The 17613-nt window shown below is 45.8% G+C and overlaps 1 protein-coding gene across 6 annotated transcripts in view; it reads left to right on the top strand.

The window, feature by feature from the left end:
- The window catches only part of sdsl (serine dehydratase-like), a 59731-nt gene that overhangs the window by 16219 nt on the left and 25899 nt on the right, over positions 1-17613 (top strand). For 2 of the 6 annotated variants that reach the window (XM_073065487.1, XM_073065483.1), the window contains exons 2-4: positions 11631-11792; positions 11900-11939; positions 15980-16119. In XM_073065487.1, coding sequence (XP_072921588.1) covers positions 11634-11792; positions 11900-11939; positions 15980-16119 — 339 coding nt within the window. In that variant the 5' untranslated portion in view covers positions 11631-11633. Of the gene's footprint in view, positions 1-7764; positions 7966-8399; positions 8681-11630; positions 11793-11899; positions 11940-15412; positions 15552-15979; positions 16120-17613 lie in introns of those variants that run through there. The other 4 variants (XM_073065485.1, XM_073065484.1, XM_073065486.1 and 1 more) reach the window with 4 other exon arrangements.

The raw sequence follows: 17613 nt of genomic DNA, 5'->3' as shown, positions 1-17613 counted from the left end.
TATTAAGATTCTCATTGCCTAGGACACGCTCTCTTTCTCATTGCTACCATCAAGAAAGAGGTACAGGAGCCTGAAGACACCCACTCAACGTTTCAGGAACAGCTTCTTCTGTTCCACCATCAGATTTCTGAATGGACAATGAATCCTTGAACACTACCTCAGTATTTCCCCCACTCTTTTTGCACTACTTATTTAATTTACTTTACTTAACTGTAATTTTTAGTTTTTATTATATATTGCTATGTACTGCTGCCACAAAGTAACTAATTAAATTACATATGCCATAAACCTGATTCTGATTCAGATAACCCAGCAACACCTCCGCAATAGAGCTGAGATTGAGGGGGTTGACAGCTTCAAGTTCCTAGGAGTGAGTATCGCTCATAGCTTGTCCAGGTCCAACCATGTTAAGACTACAAGCAAGAACGTGCACCTGCATCCCTACTTTCTCGGGAGGGTAAGGAAATTTGGCACTTCTCCTGTGTCTTCCAGCAATTTTTATCCATGTACAATCCCATCCCATCAGGATCATCATGGCTTGGAATGGCAGCGACTCTGTCCAGGACCACAGGAAACTGCAGAGAGTTATCATAGCAATCAGCCTCCCTCAATGGACTCAGTCCACACTTCTCACTGCCTCGGTAAAGCAGCCAGCATAATCTAAGACCCCACCTGGACATTCTCCCCTCTCCCATCGGACAGAGCTCCCACCGAGCTCAAGGACAGCTTCTAACCTGCTATCATTAAATAATTGAATGTTTCCCTAGTACGATAAGATGGACTCTTGACCTCACAGTCTACCTTATTATGACCTTACACCTATGCTGCAGTTTCTCTGTTACAGTTTTACCTTGTACTGCCTCAAGGCACTGTTGTAATGGATTGCTCTGTATGGACAGTCTACAAGGCAAGCTTTTTGCAGCATGTTGGTACACGTGGACGACCGTTGTACAATTGTCCCCCAACCACTGATTGCATGCCCCCGTCTTGCTCCTCACTTCCGACTGCAGCTCTCACTAACTGACCAGTTACCCTATTCCTGTTTGCCGGCACCTAACACTTTCCCAACAATCCCACAATTCAACCTATCCCTCTGACCGCCCGCCACCTTGAACTAGAACCAGTTCCTGACCTGCCTTTGCATGCACTGTACAAAGGAAATGGTCTTGGCTTGTGTGAGGGAATCTGTGGTAAATGTAGTGTTGGACCTCGTGCACTTCTGCACTGACAGGTAGCAAGCCCAGAACCAAAATGCCTCTGGGTTTATTGGGCAGCCAATGAGCCACACCTCGGTGAATTTCCAGATCAGAGTCCATCAACTGCACTGATTTGTTTGAAGGCTGCTTTATCCAGGACACGAGAAGATTCCCTTTCCTTCTTTGAATTATGCCATGAACACTTTTACATCCTGCTTAAAGAACAGGTTTACTTAATGTCTCATGTTTATACTAATTTCTGATGATGTAGCACTCCCTTGGTTCTGAACTGATTTAACTGTCTAGATCAAATCCCTGAACTGAATCAGCTTCTGACCCACACAAGCGTGCAGCCACTGAGCGACTGAGGATGCTGTTATTGAAGGATGGGTGGCAGTAAAATCATTGCTGGATGCTTACATCAAGCTTGACTGGCATTAGAATTACCCATCCATCTTCCCTCCAGCTAGCCATAGAAATGTCATCTTTTGCAGCCTCTTTTAAAGTAGCTACAGTCATTCAGCACAGAAACAGGCCCTTTGGCCCAACTAAGATTCTCAAAGATGCTCGTCTTTTCCTGTGTTTGGCCAATGTCCCTCTAAACCAGGAGTTCCCAAACTGGGGTCCACAGGTTCCTCGGTTAATGTTAGGGGTCCATGGCATTAAAAAAACCTTTGGGAAACCCTGCTCCAAAATGTTCCTTCCTATCCATGTACCCATCCGAGTTCCTTTTACATGTAGCTAATATACCGGTACCTGCCTCAACCACTTCCTCTAGCAGCTCATTCCATTTACTGACCACCCTTTGGGTGAGAAAAAAAATTGCTCCTCAGGTCCCTATTAAGTCTTCCCTTCCCACTCTAAGCCAATGTCCTGTAATGTACTCTGGGCAAAAGACAGTGTGCAATGATCCAATCTATGCCCCTCATGATTGTGTGCACCCCTGTAAGATCAGCCCTCAGTCTCCTATGTCCCAAAAAGTGCCAATGTACACAGTCTCTCTCCATCACGCAATCCCCTCAGTCCTGGCAAAATCCTTGCAAAGTGATAAAGAAAACAGGAAGTTCCTTTAATTCAATCCAGTCAGAATCAGGTTTATCACTAACATATGTCGTGAAATTTGTTGTTTGTGGCAGCAGTACGATGCAGTAGGAGTTACAATAAAAATTACTATGAGTTACAATAAGAAATATAAACAAAACAAAGAGTGGAAAAAGTGAGGTTACATTCATGGGTTCATTGTCCATTCAGAAACCTGATGGGTGAGGGGAAGAAGCTATTCTTGAACTTTTGAGTGTGTGTCTTCAAGCTCTTGTACCTCTTCCCTGATGGTAGTCATGAGAAGCGGGCACGTCCTGGATGGGGAGGGTCACCGCCTTGAGGCATCGCCTTTTGAAGATGTTCTTGGCGGTGGGGAGACTAGTGCTCATGATGGAACTGGCTAAGTTTAAAACTCTCTGCAGCTTTTTCCGTACCTATTCATTAGCCTTCAAAGTTCAAAGTAAATTTATTATCAAAGTACACATATGTCACCATATACAACCCTAAGATTCATTCCCTTGCGCTCATACTCAATAAACCTGTAGAATAATAACTATAACAGAATCAATGCAGGACCACCCAACTTGGATGTTCAACCAGAGTGCAGAAAACAACAAAATGTGCAAATGCAAAACAAAAGAATAATAACTAAATAAGCGGTAAATATCGAGAACATGAGATGTAGAGTCTTTGAAAGTGAGTCCATTGGTTGAGAATAGAAACATAGAAAACCTACAACACAATACAGGCCCTTCAGCCCACAAAGTTGTGCCAAACATGTCCCTACCTCAGAAATTACTAGGCTTACCTATAGCACTATATTTTAAAAAGCTCCATGTACCTATCTAAAAGCCTCTTAAAAGACCCTATAGTATCCGCCTCCACCACTGTTGCCGGCAGCCCATTCCACACACTCACCACTCTCTGAGTAAAAAACATACCCCTGATATCTCCTCTGTACCTACTCCCCAGCACCTTAAACCCGTGTCCTCTTGTAGTAACCATTTCAGCCCTGGGAAAAAGCCTCTGACTATACACACAGTCAATGCCTCTCATCACCTTGTACACATCTATCAGGTTACCTCTCATCCTCCTTCGCTCCAAGGAGAAAAGGCCGAGTTCATTCAACCTATTCTCATAAGGCATGCTCCCCAATCCAGGCAACATCCTTGTAAATCTACTCTGCTCCCTTTCTATGGCTTCCACATCCTTCCTGTAGTGAGGCAACCAGAACTGAGCACAATACTCCAAGTGGGGTCTGACCAGGGTCCTATATAGCTGCAACATTACCTGTCGGCTCCTAAATTCAATTTCACAATTGATGAAGGTCAATACACCATTCACCTTCTTAACCACAGAGTCAACCTGCGCAACACACACAATTTCCAGCATCTGCAGATTTCCTCGTGTTTGTTCAACCTGTGCAGCTGCTTTGAGCATGCTATTGACTCGGAACCCCAGATCCCTCTGATCCTCCACACTGCCAAGATTCTCACCATTAATACTATATTCTGCCATCATATTTGACCTACCAAAATGAACCACTTCACACTTATCTGGGTTGAACTCCATCTGCCACTTCTCAGCCCAGTTTTGCATCCTATCAATGTCCCACTGTAACCTCTGACAGCCCTCCAGACTATCCACAACACCTCCAACCTTTGTGTCACCAGCAAACTTACTAGCCCATCCCTCCACTTCCTCATCCAGGTCATTTATAAAAATCACGAAGAGTAAGGGTCCCAGAACAGATCCCTGAGGCACTCCACTGGTGACTGACCTCCATGTAGAATATGACCCGTCTACAACCACTCTTTACCTTCTGTGGGCAAGCCATTTCTGGATCCACAAAACAATGTCCCCTTGGATCCCATGCCTCCTTACTTTCTCAATAAGCCTTGCATGGGGTACCTTATCAAATGCCTTGCTGAAACCCATATACACTACATCTACTGCTGTATCTTCATCAACGAGTTTAGTCACATCCTCAAAAAATTTCAATCAGGCATTTCAATGATGGGGCAAATGAAGTTATCCCCTTTGGTTCAAGAAACATATGTCATTATCTAAGAATTCAGCCATTGTTACATTACTGTCAGCAGCTTGGAAGCAAGATACAGCATCACTTCTGCAAGTACAGGGGAGAAATCTTCAACCCATTAGAGGTGAAAGCATGAAAGTTAATTATACTGTCCCATGCATGGAGTGGAACAGACGGAAAGTGTATCAGGGGTTAATAGTGTGAGTCTGAAGCTCATGTTTCTCGTGAGATAATGTCCACTTATATTGGCATTTTTATATAAATCTGTGAGACTGAAAGCTCACGGAGCTGATGTTCCTGTATATTACAGTCTCTTGGAATGTGCTATAAATTTACTGCAGTCTGACATCATCGTAACACTGTGTGCTCTGAATCAGAGATGATATAAATGAAAATGAAGAAGAGCCCAGATTTACATCTGATTTATTCAGAGTTTAAATTAGAAAGACCATGATAACCAGGCAATCCACTGAAGTTGGCAATGATAGTTTTCTCATGGAGTGCATTTGCTTCTTTGCCAAGCTCATCATTTATAGCAGATGGTTTTAAAAGTGGAAGGGTGCCAGCTTAGGCTTTCCTTTGCAAATTTAATGATTACTATAACTTGCAACAATAAGCCAAGTGTTTGCATTCGGGCCACTGTTTAAGGGTTAACTGAGCGTTGCTTAAGGAATTTGAGACTTGCCGTGAGAGCCCATTAGCCTCGCAGATTGCTGGTTTCTGGGTATTGTACTGGTCAAACAGCAGGCTGGCCGATGGAGCAGCACCTCCAGTAATGAGGGCCAGCAGCTGTCAGCCCTGCTAATATGTCATCTAAATCCCAGCAGTGGCGCGGAGCGTTTTGATATCGCAAATACCGCTGCCAGGGACTGGACACTCCGAGGTTGAGAAATTATAGGATTGATGATCAGGTGGTAGCAGCGTCTCCTACAGGGAGCAGGAGAGAGGAATTTTAGTCGAATTGGCCACAGTTGCTGGAAATAATACAGAGAAACGGCAGATGCTCTTTCAAGGATCCAGAGAACAATCGGGGAGATGTCTGACCTGAAGAAATTAATTAAGCCAAAAATATCATTTTGAAGGTCGTGCTCTGGTCTCCAGCGAGTGTTAGAAAATCTGCTTTGAAGAGCTTTAAATGTGGATGAGAATGCAGGGGGCATGATTCAAGGTCTGACGATGACGCAAGAGTCGGTGGTATCGTGGACGGTGAAGAAGGTTGTCCACGGTTACCATAGGGTGTTAGGTCAACTGGGAAAGCAGGCAAGAGAATGGCACAAGAGGTTGTGCAGATGCTGGAACTCCAGAGCAACACACTCAAAATGCTGGAGGAACTCAGAAGGTCAGGCAGCATCAATGGAAAGGAATACTTACTATTCTATAGGTTTGCTGAGTATGCCCACAGGAAAATGAATCTCAGGGTTTTACATGGTAACATAATGTAATTTGATAATACAACTTACTTTGAACTTTAAACAGTTGAGGGTTCGGGTTAAGACCCTTCATCAGGACTAGAATTTAACTCGGGCAAGTGCAAAGGGGTGTGTTTTGGGAAGTTAAATCAGGGCAGGATATACACAGTGAATTACAGGGGCTTGGAGAGTGTTACTGAACAGAGAGACTTAGGGGGTACAAATGCATTAGACCCTGAAAGTGGCAATGCAGATAGGCAGGGTGTGAGGAAGGTGGATGGTATGTCTGCCTTCATTTACCCCGTGTTAAGTTTAAGAAGAAGGCTGCCATTTGTATTCACAGTTGTATTAAATGTTGTTTGAACGACATTCAGGGTATTGTGTGTGATGCACCATCAATAACTCACTCTGAGACATAAGACGCGAGATATCGGCTTTTATTGACTGGAAGAATGAACAACACTACATCCTGGAGAATGAGGCCGGGCTCAGGCCTCAATCGCCTTTATACAGGGGTCTGTGGGAGGAGCCACAGGAGCTGTCAGCAGGGGGTCTGTGGGAGGAGCCACAGGAGCTGTCAGCAGGGGTCTGTGGGAGGAGCCACAGGAGCTGTCAGCAGGGGGTCTGTGGGAGGAGCCACAGGAGCAGTCAGCAGGGGTCTGTGGGAGGAGCCACAGGAGCAGTCAGCAGGGGTCTGTGGGAGGAGCCACAGGAGCTGTCAGCAGGGGGTCTGTGGGAGGAGCCACAGGAGCAGTCAGCAGGGGGTCTGTGGGAGGAGCCACAGGAGCAGTCAGCAGGGGTCAGTGGGAGGAGCCACAGGAGCAGTCAGCAGGGGGTCTGTGGGAGGAGTCAGCAGGGGTCTGTGGGAGGAGCCACAGGAGCAGTCAGCAGGGGTCAGTGGGAGGAGCCACAGGAGCAGTCAGCAGGGGGTCTGTGGGAGGAGCCACAGGAGCTGTCAGCAGGGGTCTGTGGGAGGAGCCACAGGAGCAGTCAGCAGGGGTCTGTGGGAGGAGCCACAGGAGCAGTCAGCAGGGGTCTGTGGGAGGAGCCACAGGAGCTGTCAGCAGGGGTCTGTGGGAGGAGCCACAGGAGCTGTCAGCAGGGGTCTGTGGGAGGAGCCACAGGAGCAGTCAGCAGGGGTCTGTGGGAGGAGCCACAGGAGCAGTCAGCAGGGGTCTGTGGGAGGAGCCACAGGAGCTGTCAGCAGGGGTCTGTGGGAGGAGCCACAGGAGCTGTCAGCAGGGGTCTGTGGGAGGAGCCACAGGAGCTGTCAGCAGGGGTCTGTGGGAGGAGCCACAGGAGCAGTCAGCAGGGGTCTGTGGGAGGAGCCACAGGAGCAGTCAGCAGGGGTCTGTGGGAGGAGCCACAGGAGCTGTCAGCAGGGGTCTGTGGGAGGAGCCACAGGAGCAGTCAGCAGGGGTCTGTGGGAGGAGCCACAGGAGCAGTCAGCAGGGGTCTGTGGGAGGAGCCACAGGAGCTGTCAGCAGGGGTCTGTGGGAGGAGCCACAGGAGCTGTCAGCAGGGGTCTGTGGGAGGAGCCACAGGAGCTGTCAGCAGGGGTCTGTGGGAGGAGCCACAGGAGCAGTCAGCAGGGGTCTGTGGGAGGAGCCACAGGAGCAGTCAGCAGGGGTCTGTGGGAGGAGCCACAGGAGCTGTCAGCAGGGGTCTGTGGGAGGAGCCACAGGAGCTGTCAGCAGGGGTCTGTGGGAGGAGCCACAGGAGCAGTCAGCAGGGGTCTGTGGGAGGAGCCACAGGAGCTGTCAGCAGGGGGTCAGTGGGAGGAGCCACAGGAGCAGTCAGCAGGGGGTCTGTGGGAGGAGCCACAGGAGCAGTCAGCAGGGGTCTGTGGGAGGAGCCACAGGAGCAGTCAGCAGGGGGTCTGTGGGAGGAGCCACAGGAGCAGTCAGCAGGGGTCTGTAGGAGGAGCCACAGGAGCAGTCCGGACAGGTATATTTAGTTCATCACAGTGTGTAGTTCAGGCCAGCACACTACAGTACAGGTGTGATTGCATTGGAGAGGTTGGCACTTACTGCCCATCCTGACAGCCTTTGGGATGCGGACGTGAGACGTTAAAGGGCCAGAACAGATTTTTAATGCTGACTGGTAACCAAGCCAGACTTTAACCCGGCCCAGGAATTAGTGAGACTTTAACCCAAGCCTCTCACCAAATTCGACTTAGCCCAGGCCAATAGCAAGAATTTAAACAGGCTCTGGGTCATCCCACTCGATTCCAAGGGTCAAACAGTGATCTTCCACTGGATATGTTTCCAAGGCACAGGTAAGCGTTTCAATGGCTCCTCGAGAAAAGTCCTCCACCTGAAGAATAAATGCATGTCAGCCTGCTATTTGACGTTAGAACTTGATGAAATTCGAGACTGCAGGGTTTGGGGGCCGAGCCGGTGTCTGGGAATTGCACGGCGCTGAGGTGCCTCCGTAGCTCCCTGCGCTGCTGATGCGGTCTGAGCGCCTAGTCAGGTTGCCCACTTCTGCCTCGCGGTACGGTGCAGATCGCTAGAGGTGTCGAAACAGGGTTTTATTAGCATGACTATCTTGGCCAGTGTTTTATCTTTAGCCCCCAAACCAAAACCCTTTGATTGTGCACTCATTACCCGGTTTGAGATGGCGCTACTGAAGCTGTGCGACAGCTTACTGGTGGTTCGAAAGCGAAGAAATTTGATTCATAACATTACTAATAACACATTTTTTTTGAAGTAAATTGTGGTAAACTATCACCGCAAACAATGAAGAGGCGAGCGAAGGCAAACCGAACTTGAGAGATGTGCCCTGCTGATGCGCTGCAAAATGGATGCACTTGGAGTCGGAGCCGTGCTGGTTGGAGTGGGCGATTCGGAGAGGGGAAGACGGGGCAGAGTGGTTTCGATACCCACCCAACAAGCCTGGGTGCAGGGGAGGCTGAGAACAGCTTCTTCTGCAGCAAAATCTAAGCCCCTCTAGAGTGATTCACCGTGGCGGAGTCTGGGTCCTAACGTGAGGTATGATCTGCTGCTCGGACAATTTAAGTACCAGCTTGGATAGACTGAGGCCTCCTCTCTCTGTGACACTGAGTTTGTCTCCAGCTACTGTGCTTCATGTCTGTGAATGTTGCAGCTATTTGCCCTGCTTACCTGATGAACTGAATACTAAGGCTTTGGGCCTACTCCAGGATTTGGATCTAAGGACTCAGTTTGTTTCAGAATGCTGTTGTTATTTCTTGCTTCTGTTGTTTGCGTGATTTGTGTTTTTTTCCCCCTTTCTATGGTCGCAAAGGGTTGGGGGTTGGTCTTTAATTTTTTTTATTGGGTTCTTTTGGGTTTCTTGCCTTGTGGCTGCCTGTAAGCAAACTAATCTCAGGGTTGTATAATTTATGCATTCCTTGATAATAAATGCACTTTGAATCTTGAAGGGGAATCTGATTACTGAATAACTAAGATCTCTCTTTACCTCCGCAAAGTCCAACATGACGCAGCAGCATAAAGTTACCTTAGGAAAATTTGCAGAATTGTTGTAGCAGTGTTGAGTTTTGCTCATTATTGTCCAAGCTTAAAGCTGAGAGGTAGATTCTGTCTATAAGCACTTACTGTAAGTGTTAAAGGCGCAGGCCCCAGTAACCTGCAAACTGCTGCTTGCAAACGGTACTCTTAAAGGGGATTTTTAACTAAAATCGTATTCTAGCTACACAGTCTCCCTCACCTGGGTTAGAGAGTAGGAATCGACACTAAGTTATTCTGAATGCAAAGCATATAGCCCAATGTGTGGCATCTTTGTACTTTTGAAAACTTCCATAGAATTGTTTGCTCCAACTTCTTGCCTACTGATGCACCATCAATAACTCTCGGAGACGTGAGGCGAGATATAGGTTTTTATTGGCTGGAAGAAAGAACGAGCAGCAAGTGACCACCACACAACATCCTGGAGACTGAGGCCGGGGCTGTGCCTCCAATTGCCTTTATACTGGGGTCCATGGGAGGAGCCACGGTCTGTGGGAGGAGCCACAGGAGCAGTCAGTGGTGGGGGGGGGGGGCGTGTCCAGACAGGTATATGTAGTTCACCACACCTACTACAGTAAGTGTGCAAACTTTCTTGTGGCTACAAAGCCACATTTCCCCACAGTAGATGAGCACTGTATCAGCACTGCCCATTTTTTTACCCGAGTGATAATATCATGGGTTGACTCAAAACCTCAGCATTACCGAGGGACATCTGCATTGTTCAAAGTGACATCCTGATGATTTATTCAACTTCAGATTCTCTCTGTTGCTCTGGTGAATGCGGAAAAAAAAAAATGCAGCATTCGTTGTCACTCTTGGCAAGAAGGGTAGATGAGCTTTCCCCAGTCTCTGGCGAACAGCATTTCATCTGTCATCATCAAAAACAAATAATATGCTCACTTTCACACAGCTTTGTGTCAGATCTCAGCTTGTTGCCAATGCTGCTATTTCAACATTGGCAAATAGTAGCTGCGTCAAAAGTGCTTAATTGGATGACTCTCTGTGCTGTGTTTAGGGAGTGTGTTATTGCTTTGTTTTGATATTATTGTGAGAAGGAATTAAAAAGACAATATCGGAGGACTTTGCTCTATTCTGGCTGCTGCCGACAGCAAGAAGGTACGAGAGCCTCAGGACTCAAAGCACCAGGCTCAGAAACAGTTACTATCCCTCAGCCATCAGGTTCTTGAACCAAAAGGGGATAACTTCATTCAACTTTACTTGCTCCGTGATAGAAAACTTACCACAACCAACAGATCACTTTCAAGGACTCTTCATCTCACATTCTCGATGCTTATTTATTTATTATTGTTGTTGTTTTTGCATTTGCGCTGTTTGTTGTCTTCTGCACTCTGGTAGAACACCCTGGTTGGGTGGTCTTTCATTGATTCTGTTATGGTTATTATTCTGTAGACTTATTGAGTATGCCCACAGGAAAATGAATCTCAGGGTTACATAAATGTACTTTGATAATAAAACTTACTTTGAGCTTTGTTGTCCTGGACAATATTCTGCCGTAGACAAATGATCTGGTCTTTGAAGCAGGATATTATATTTGCTCGATTTTAAAGAATAACCGTGCTTAAATGTCTTTCTTTTTGGTCCCAAGAGGTGGTACAGATTAAACAAAGGGATGTGATTTTTTGGCACTGTGCTTGTTGTATTCTCCAGGGATAGGCTTAAAGGTTTGCATCTTCTTTGTCATAATAATATTCTTGATATACATAATTCTTTTGAATGTGATGCTGTGGGAGCCAAGTCACTGGATATATTTAAAGCAGAGGTTGATGGTTTTTGATTAGTCAGGGTGTCAAAGGTTATGGGGAGAAGGCAGGAGAATGGGGTTGAGAAGGATAATAAATTAGCCGTGATAGAATGGTGGAGTAGATATTTTTTTGAGCCAAATGGCCTAATTCTGCTCCTGTGCCTTATGGTCTTACAATTAAATGTTCGATAAATACATATGATTCACTTCTGCATGTCCTATATCTGTATTTACCATGAATTTAAGCATTCACACGAGGTTAAGGGAAGCACTGGGGGAGCACTCTGAAGCAGGAATGAAGAGAACTTTGTTTTAAACCTGATTTTTGTCTTTAATCATTTGTCCTCCCTTTGGTGTTGCTTTCTCTGAAATGCCTGCAGCAGTTTGTATGATACTGTCTCTTTGCTCATTTATGTGCTCCGAATTGCTTAGTGGAACATAAGATCGAAATGGGGAAGTTGTCGTTGAACTAGTGCAGAGAGTGTGGAGAAAGCCATGCATCGCCAAGGCTGTCCTCAGTCTCGTTTCATCAGGAGGGGATGCATAAGGCTTTCTCTTGCCCTCACAGCTGGAATAAGTTGTGTAAAAGCAGGGGACAAAGATTAGAATTGAAAGAATTTGAAAAGACAACGAGTTATAGTTCTGGCTTTAGGAAAGGTTGTTAATTCGTTGACTTTAATGTTCACTTGGCAGGTAATGGCATCAACAGACCAAAAAGGCTTCCACATCTGCACACCACTGCATAAAAGCCTGGCTCTCTCAAAGGTAGCAGGGACCACAGTCTACATGAAACTCGAGAATGTGCAGCCAGCAGGATCCTTTAAGATAAGAGGCATAGGACATTTGTGTCAAAAGGTAAGCAGTACCTAAGTAGGCAGCCTTAATTCTGTTTCATGTGAAAAGGCATTTTGAATTTATATTCATGCCTGGGTTGTAAATAAAACTGTTCTTCCCTTTTTCAGGCAGCAGAGGAAAGCTGCAAACATTTCGTATGTTCTTCCGGTAAGTACCAAGTTACTAGTGAGTATTTAATTCCTTGTAATTGTACTGATGCCTCTTGAGATAATCAGAACTAAATGGGGCAGCATAGTGGCATAGTGGTTAGCATAACGCTTTACAGTACCGGAGACCCCGAGTTCAATTCCCATCTCTGTCTGTAAGGAGTTTGTACATTCACCTTGTGAGTGCATGCGTTTCCTCTGTACCGGTTAGTAGCTTAATTGGTCATTGTAAATTGTCCCATGATTAGGGTTAAATTGTCCCATGACTACGGTTAAATCAAGTGGTTGCTGGGGGGGGCGACTTGAAAGGCCGAAGGACGCTGTATCTCAATAAATAAAAATAAGTTTTAAAATCTAAATTTGATCCAGTGTGATTTAAGAACTTGCTTAAAATGAGTTGTGTAGACGTTGCTGATTTGTGGAATTTGAACTGAATGGTGGTCATCATTTTACTCAGCAGTGTAAACATTTTAATTTGGATTCACACGAGAAAATCTGCAGATGCTGGAAATCCAAGCGACACACACAAACTGTTGGAGGAACTCAGCAGGCCAGGCAGCATCTATTGGAAAAGAGTAAACAGTCGACGGTTTGGGCTGAGACCCTTCATTAGGACTGGAAACAAAAAGATAAGATGTCAGAGCATGAAGGTGGAGGGGGGAGGAGGAAGAAGTACAAGGTAGTCAAGTGAAACCAGAAGAGGCGGAGGGGTGAAGTAAGGAGCTGGGAAGTTGATTGGTGAAAGAGATACAGGGCTGGAGAAGGGGAATCTGAAAGGAGAGGGTAGAAGACCATGGAAGAAAGGGGAGGAACACAGAGGACGATGATGAGCAAGTTAGGAGATAATTTGAGAGAAGGAAATGGTGAAGGAGGCGGGGGGGGGAGGGGGCAATTACCAGAAGTTTGTGAAATCAATGTTCATGCCATCAGGTTGGAGGCTAGTCAGACGGAATATAAGGCGTTGCTCCTCCAACCTGAGTGTAGCCTCATCGCGGCAGTAGAGGGGGCCATGGACTGACACGTCGGAATGGGAATGGGAAGTAGAATTGAAATGGGTGACACTGGGAGATCCTGCTTTTTCTGACAGACGCAGCATAGGTACTCGACAAAGCGGTCTCCCAATCTATGCTGGGTCTCACCAATATACAGGAGGTCACACCGGGAGCACTGGACACAGTATATGACCCCAACAGACTCACAGGTGAAGTGTCGCCTCAGCTGGAAGGACTGTTTGGGGCCCTGAATGGTAGTGAGGGAGGAGGTGTAGGGGCAGGTGTGGCACCAGTTCCACTCGCTAGGGTAAGTACCAGGAGGGAGATCAATGGGGAGGGACGAATGGACATGGAAGTTGCGTGGGGGGTGATCCCTGCAGGAAGTGGAGGGGGGGATATGGAAAAGATGTGCTTGTGGTGGGGTCCCGTTGGAGATGGCAAGAGTTAGAGAAATTTGGATTCAGTCCGAGAGGATAAAACAGTCAAAGGTTATAAGTATTTTCCATGATGTGTTGCGACACGACAATGTTTAATCAGGTGCCGAAAGCAGGCAGGACCTGGAGTCCACATCAGCCATCTTCACACTGTGAATAAGACGCGTAGGACATCAGAATTGAATTCAAAGACCAATTGATAATGGAGTTCTGAAGTGGTGCTCATAATTAATTTTTAGTTATATATTGTATGGTTCATTATAGCAGAATCCTATCCCTGTAGTTACTAATGGCCGTGTACTTTCCTACAGGAATTAAAAGCCAAAGTGTCTTCTTTCACTTCCCTTCTGGAGTTATTGTGATGAATTAGGTACTCTGGGGCTTCTCTCTGATTGGAAAGAAACTGAAGGAATTCAGCCTTTCAGGATTAATATGAGGAGGCATTTCTTCACCCAAGGTTCTATGAACATTTGTAACTCTCCACCCAAGTGGACTGTTGATGTTCAACATGGAGATCAATCAGATTTGGTCAGTTAAGGATTTGAATGTAGTGAAGCTGGTGTTGAGTTCACTCATGATATTCAATGCTAGGACAGGCTTGAGAGGGTATATGACTCACTTCTCTTCTATGCTTCTTCTGCTTTGTTTGGTACTCCCTGTTTCACCTTTGTCACAAGCAAATAATGACCTTCCTGCTCAGCTGGACGATCCTTCAAAGATGTCGCAGGTTCCTCTGTTTGTCCTTTGTGCCTGCCTATATAATCCATGCAACACACACAAGATGCTGGAGGGTCTCAGCAGGCCAGGCAGCATCTATGGAAAGGGTATAATCGACGTTTCGGGCTGCTTCTAATTTCAACCCTTGTGGCTGAGCCTGGATTCCTGAATCCAAAGCCATTATTTGTAAGTGCATTTGCAGCACAGTTCGTCTTAAAGCAGCGCATCCTAGTAGGAATGGTTCCAGGAATTTGATGTGATACACTACAGCTCTTTCAGATGCCTGAATATATTACATTTTACAGAGTAGAATAATATTTAATAGTTTAAATGACTATTAAATTACTAATTTCTATAAAGTCTACAGTGAGTGGTGGACACTGCCCAATCCATCACAGGCAATGCCCTCCCTACCATTGAACACATCTACGCAGAGCGCTGCCACAAGAAAGCAGCATCCATCATCAAGGACCTCCACCATCCAGGCCATGCTCCCTTCTTGTTACTACCATTGGGCAGGAGGTACAAGAGCCTTAGGTCCCACACCACCAGGTTCAGGAACAATTATTATCCTACAACCGTCAAGTCCCTGAACCGGCGTGGATAAACTCACTCATCTCAACTCTGAACTGACTCTGCAACCTGTAGACTCACTTTCAAAGACTCTACAGCTTGTGTTTTCAGTATTTTTTTTTGTACAATTTGGTTTCTTTTGCTCAGTGCATGATTGACAGCCTTTGTTTATGTACAGTTTTTCATAAATGTTATTCTATTTCTTTATTTTCCTATAAATGCCTGCAAGAAAATTCAAAGATTTAAAGTACATTTATTATCCAAGTATGTATGCAGCTTACAAACCTGAGATTCGTCTTCCCCACAAACAGCCACAAAACAGAGAAAACCCATGTCACCCGTAAAAAAAAAACCCCCATCAAAACCAGCCCCCCCATGTGCAAAAAAATTGCGCAAACGGCAACAAAAAAAAAAGAGTGAGAAGCACAGAATATAAAACACAAGACTCCAGGCACGTTCAGTTCAGCTCAATGTTCGTTTTCTGCAGGCTGCCCCGATGATAAAAGGAGCAACAGCAAGTCAGAAACACATCATACGGAGACCAGTCCACAACCACATCAATTGAACCTCGCCTGAGACCCGAAACTCTGGCACCACCATCTGACAGCATTAAGGGAGAGAATGAATCTCACGGTTGTATATGGTGATATGAAGTACTTTGATAATAAATTTACTTTTGACTGTCATTGAGGAGAAAACGGGAACAGATACAGAGCTCGCAGCAAAAAAAAGGAACTGGCTGATTTCATAAAGAAGTGTCTCGGTGCTGAATCTTGCTGGTTTATGGTTCAAATGAGCTGTGGACAATGCTTGTTACTTGTCTTGTAGATGCCAATGCTCGTAGTGCCAGATTTTCACTCGGCCAGTCCTTAGCGACCCACTATCCACCTTCAGAAGGTAACTAATTTGAACCTCGTGGGCCCGAGTTGCCACAACGTAGTTGGGAGTGATTGTAGTCTCGGTGACAGAGTGGTGGCACCATTTGTCCATGTCAAGGGTGACCCGCAAAGGGGCTTTGAAGTAATTGATGGTGTCGCTGCTCATCCCTTCCTGGGGGGAGTTGTTGCAACGTTCCTATTAATAACAAGCTCTGTGACTGTTTCGGGGGGCAGTGAAGGGGTGAGGTGCACTAGTTTTACTTTGCCCCACACTAAATTGAAAAGCAATCAGTCTTTTTTCAGATGATCACTGAACCCCTTAAGACCAAACTTACAAGGGAAGGCTCTGCTGAATTTTCTGCAAAAGCATGCTGAAGTGCACTCACTGGGTGAAAGTGATCTGTGGTCAGCATTGTTCTAATGGCTGTGGGGGTCTTCATTCTGCAGGAGGGAACGCTGGCCTGGCTGCTGCCTTCGCTGCTCAAAAGCTGCAGATTCCTGCCACCATTCTGGTGCCCAATAGCACACCCGAATTTACCATTCAGAGGCTGAAGGAATATGGAGCACTTGTAGATGTGGTTGGTAAGGTAGGTCTACATTACAGTGTTTTATGAGAGATTGCCAGTTATCTGGAATTTGACCGATGTGGCAGTGTGGGATGTAAAGTTAGTGGGGTGTCCTAAATTATAGGGTGTAAAGTTAGTGGGGTATCCTAAATCATTAATGAAAAATTGGGAAAATCTTTTATTTTAGTAGACATTGCAGATTTGAAATTCATGTTTCAAAATCCTGTGCCTACTGCCCATCATTTCCTGGTACATTTACAAAGACCAGAAAATGCATCCTTAAGATTTCATTGGCTTGAATGCATCTCGCTTCTGAACTGGAGGCCAACCCACTTCTCCAAGGGTCGTCACCTCGTGGTGGTGGAGAGGCTTGTCGGTTCCTGAGATCTCGAGGGCAATGCCGTTCGGAGTTTGACACCTGGTGGGGTCATCCATGGTGGTAAGGTCAAGGGGGATGCTCTAGACAAAGAGCGATCTAACCAGGACCTCAACGATGGAGCTGGTTAGAAGATGAGGACTTATCATAATGACAGTGAAGCCTGCAGCATTGAGAGATCTCCAGTCACCTTGCACTCCGTGCGAATGGACCCTGACCCCAATCTGCCAAGACTGTGTGGCGGCTTTCCGTGCTTCTGCCTTCCCACCTTCAACAAAGTTAGTGGGGCATCCTGAATTATTAATGAAAATTGGGAAAATAATTTATTTCACTCTCAGTCTTTCTATTTTAACATACGAAGGGTGATTGATAAGTTTGTGGCCTAAGGTAGAAGGAGTAAACTTAAGAAAACCTAGCACATTTATTTCTCGCACATTTGCACACTTAGTCCAGCGGTCGAGCATACGGATCCCTTCTTTGTAGAAATCGGTGTCTTGGACCTCCAGAAATGGTCCACAGTAGGGGTGATTGATAAGTTTATGGCCTAAGGTAGAATGAGATGAGTTATTAACTTCAAACTTTCTGCATAATCACTCCAAGAGTTGAACAGCACATGCATGTAACGAGAGCTGTATAACTCATCTCCTTCTACCTAGGTCACGAACTTATCAATCATCCGCTGTGGACCACCTGGAGGTCCAAGACACTCTCGTTACATGCACGTGCAGGTCAACTCTTTGAGTGATAATGCAGAAAGTTTGAAGTTAATAACTCATCCCCTTCTACCTTAGGCCACAAACTTATCAATCACCCCTGCTCACCACTGCTCAATCACCCAACTTCTACAAAGAAGGGATTCGTATGCTCCATGACCACTGGACTAAGTGTGTAAATGTAGGAGGGGACTATGTTGAAAAATAAATGTGCTAGGTTTTCTAAAATTGACTCCTTCTACCTTAGGCCATGAACTTATCAATCACCCCTCGTATATTGCAAAAGCAGAAAATTCAGAACCATTCAGCTTGTTGGATAAGTAAACTGCATGCATAAACCCTACCAAAGTAAATTTATTATCAAATTGCATATATATCACCATGTACAACCCTGAGATTCATTCCCTTGCAGGTATACAGAGTAAA

Source organism: Hemitrygon akajei, chromosome 14 (assembly GCF_048418815.1).
Source record: "Hemitrygon akajei chromosome 14, sHemAka1.3, whole genome shotgun sequence".
NCBI lineage: Eukaryota > Metazoa > Chordata > Chondrichthyes > Myliobatiformes > Dasyatidae > Hemitrygon > Hemitrygon akajei.
The sequence above is the reverse complement of the archived record's forward strand: the minus strand, read 5'-3'. Positions and strand labels throughout refer to the sequence as shown.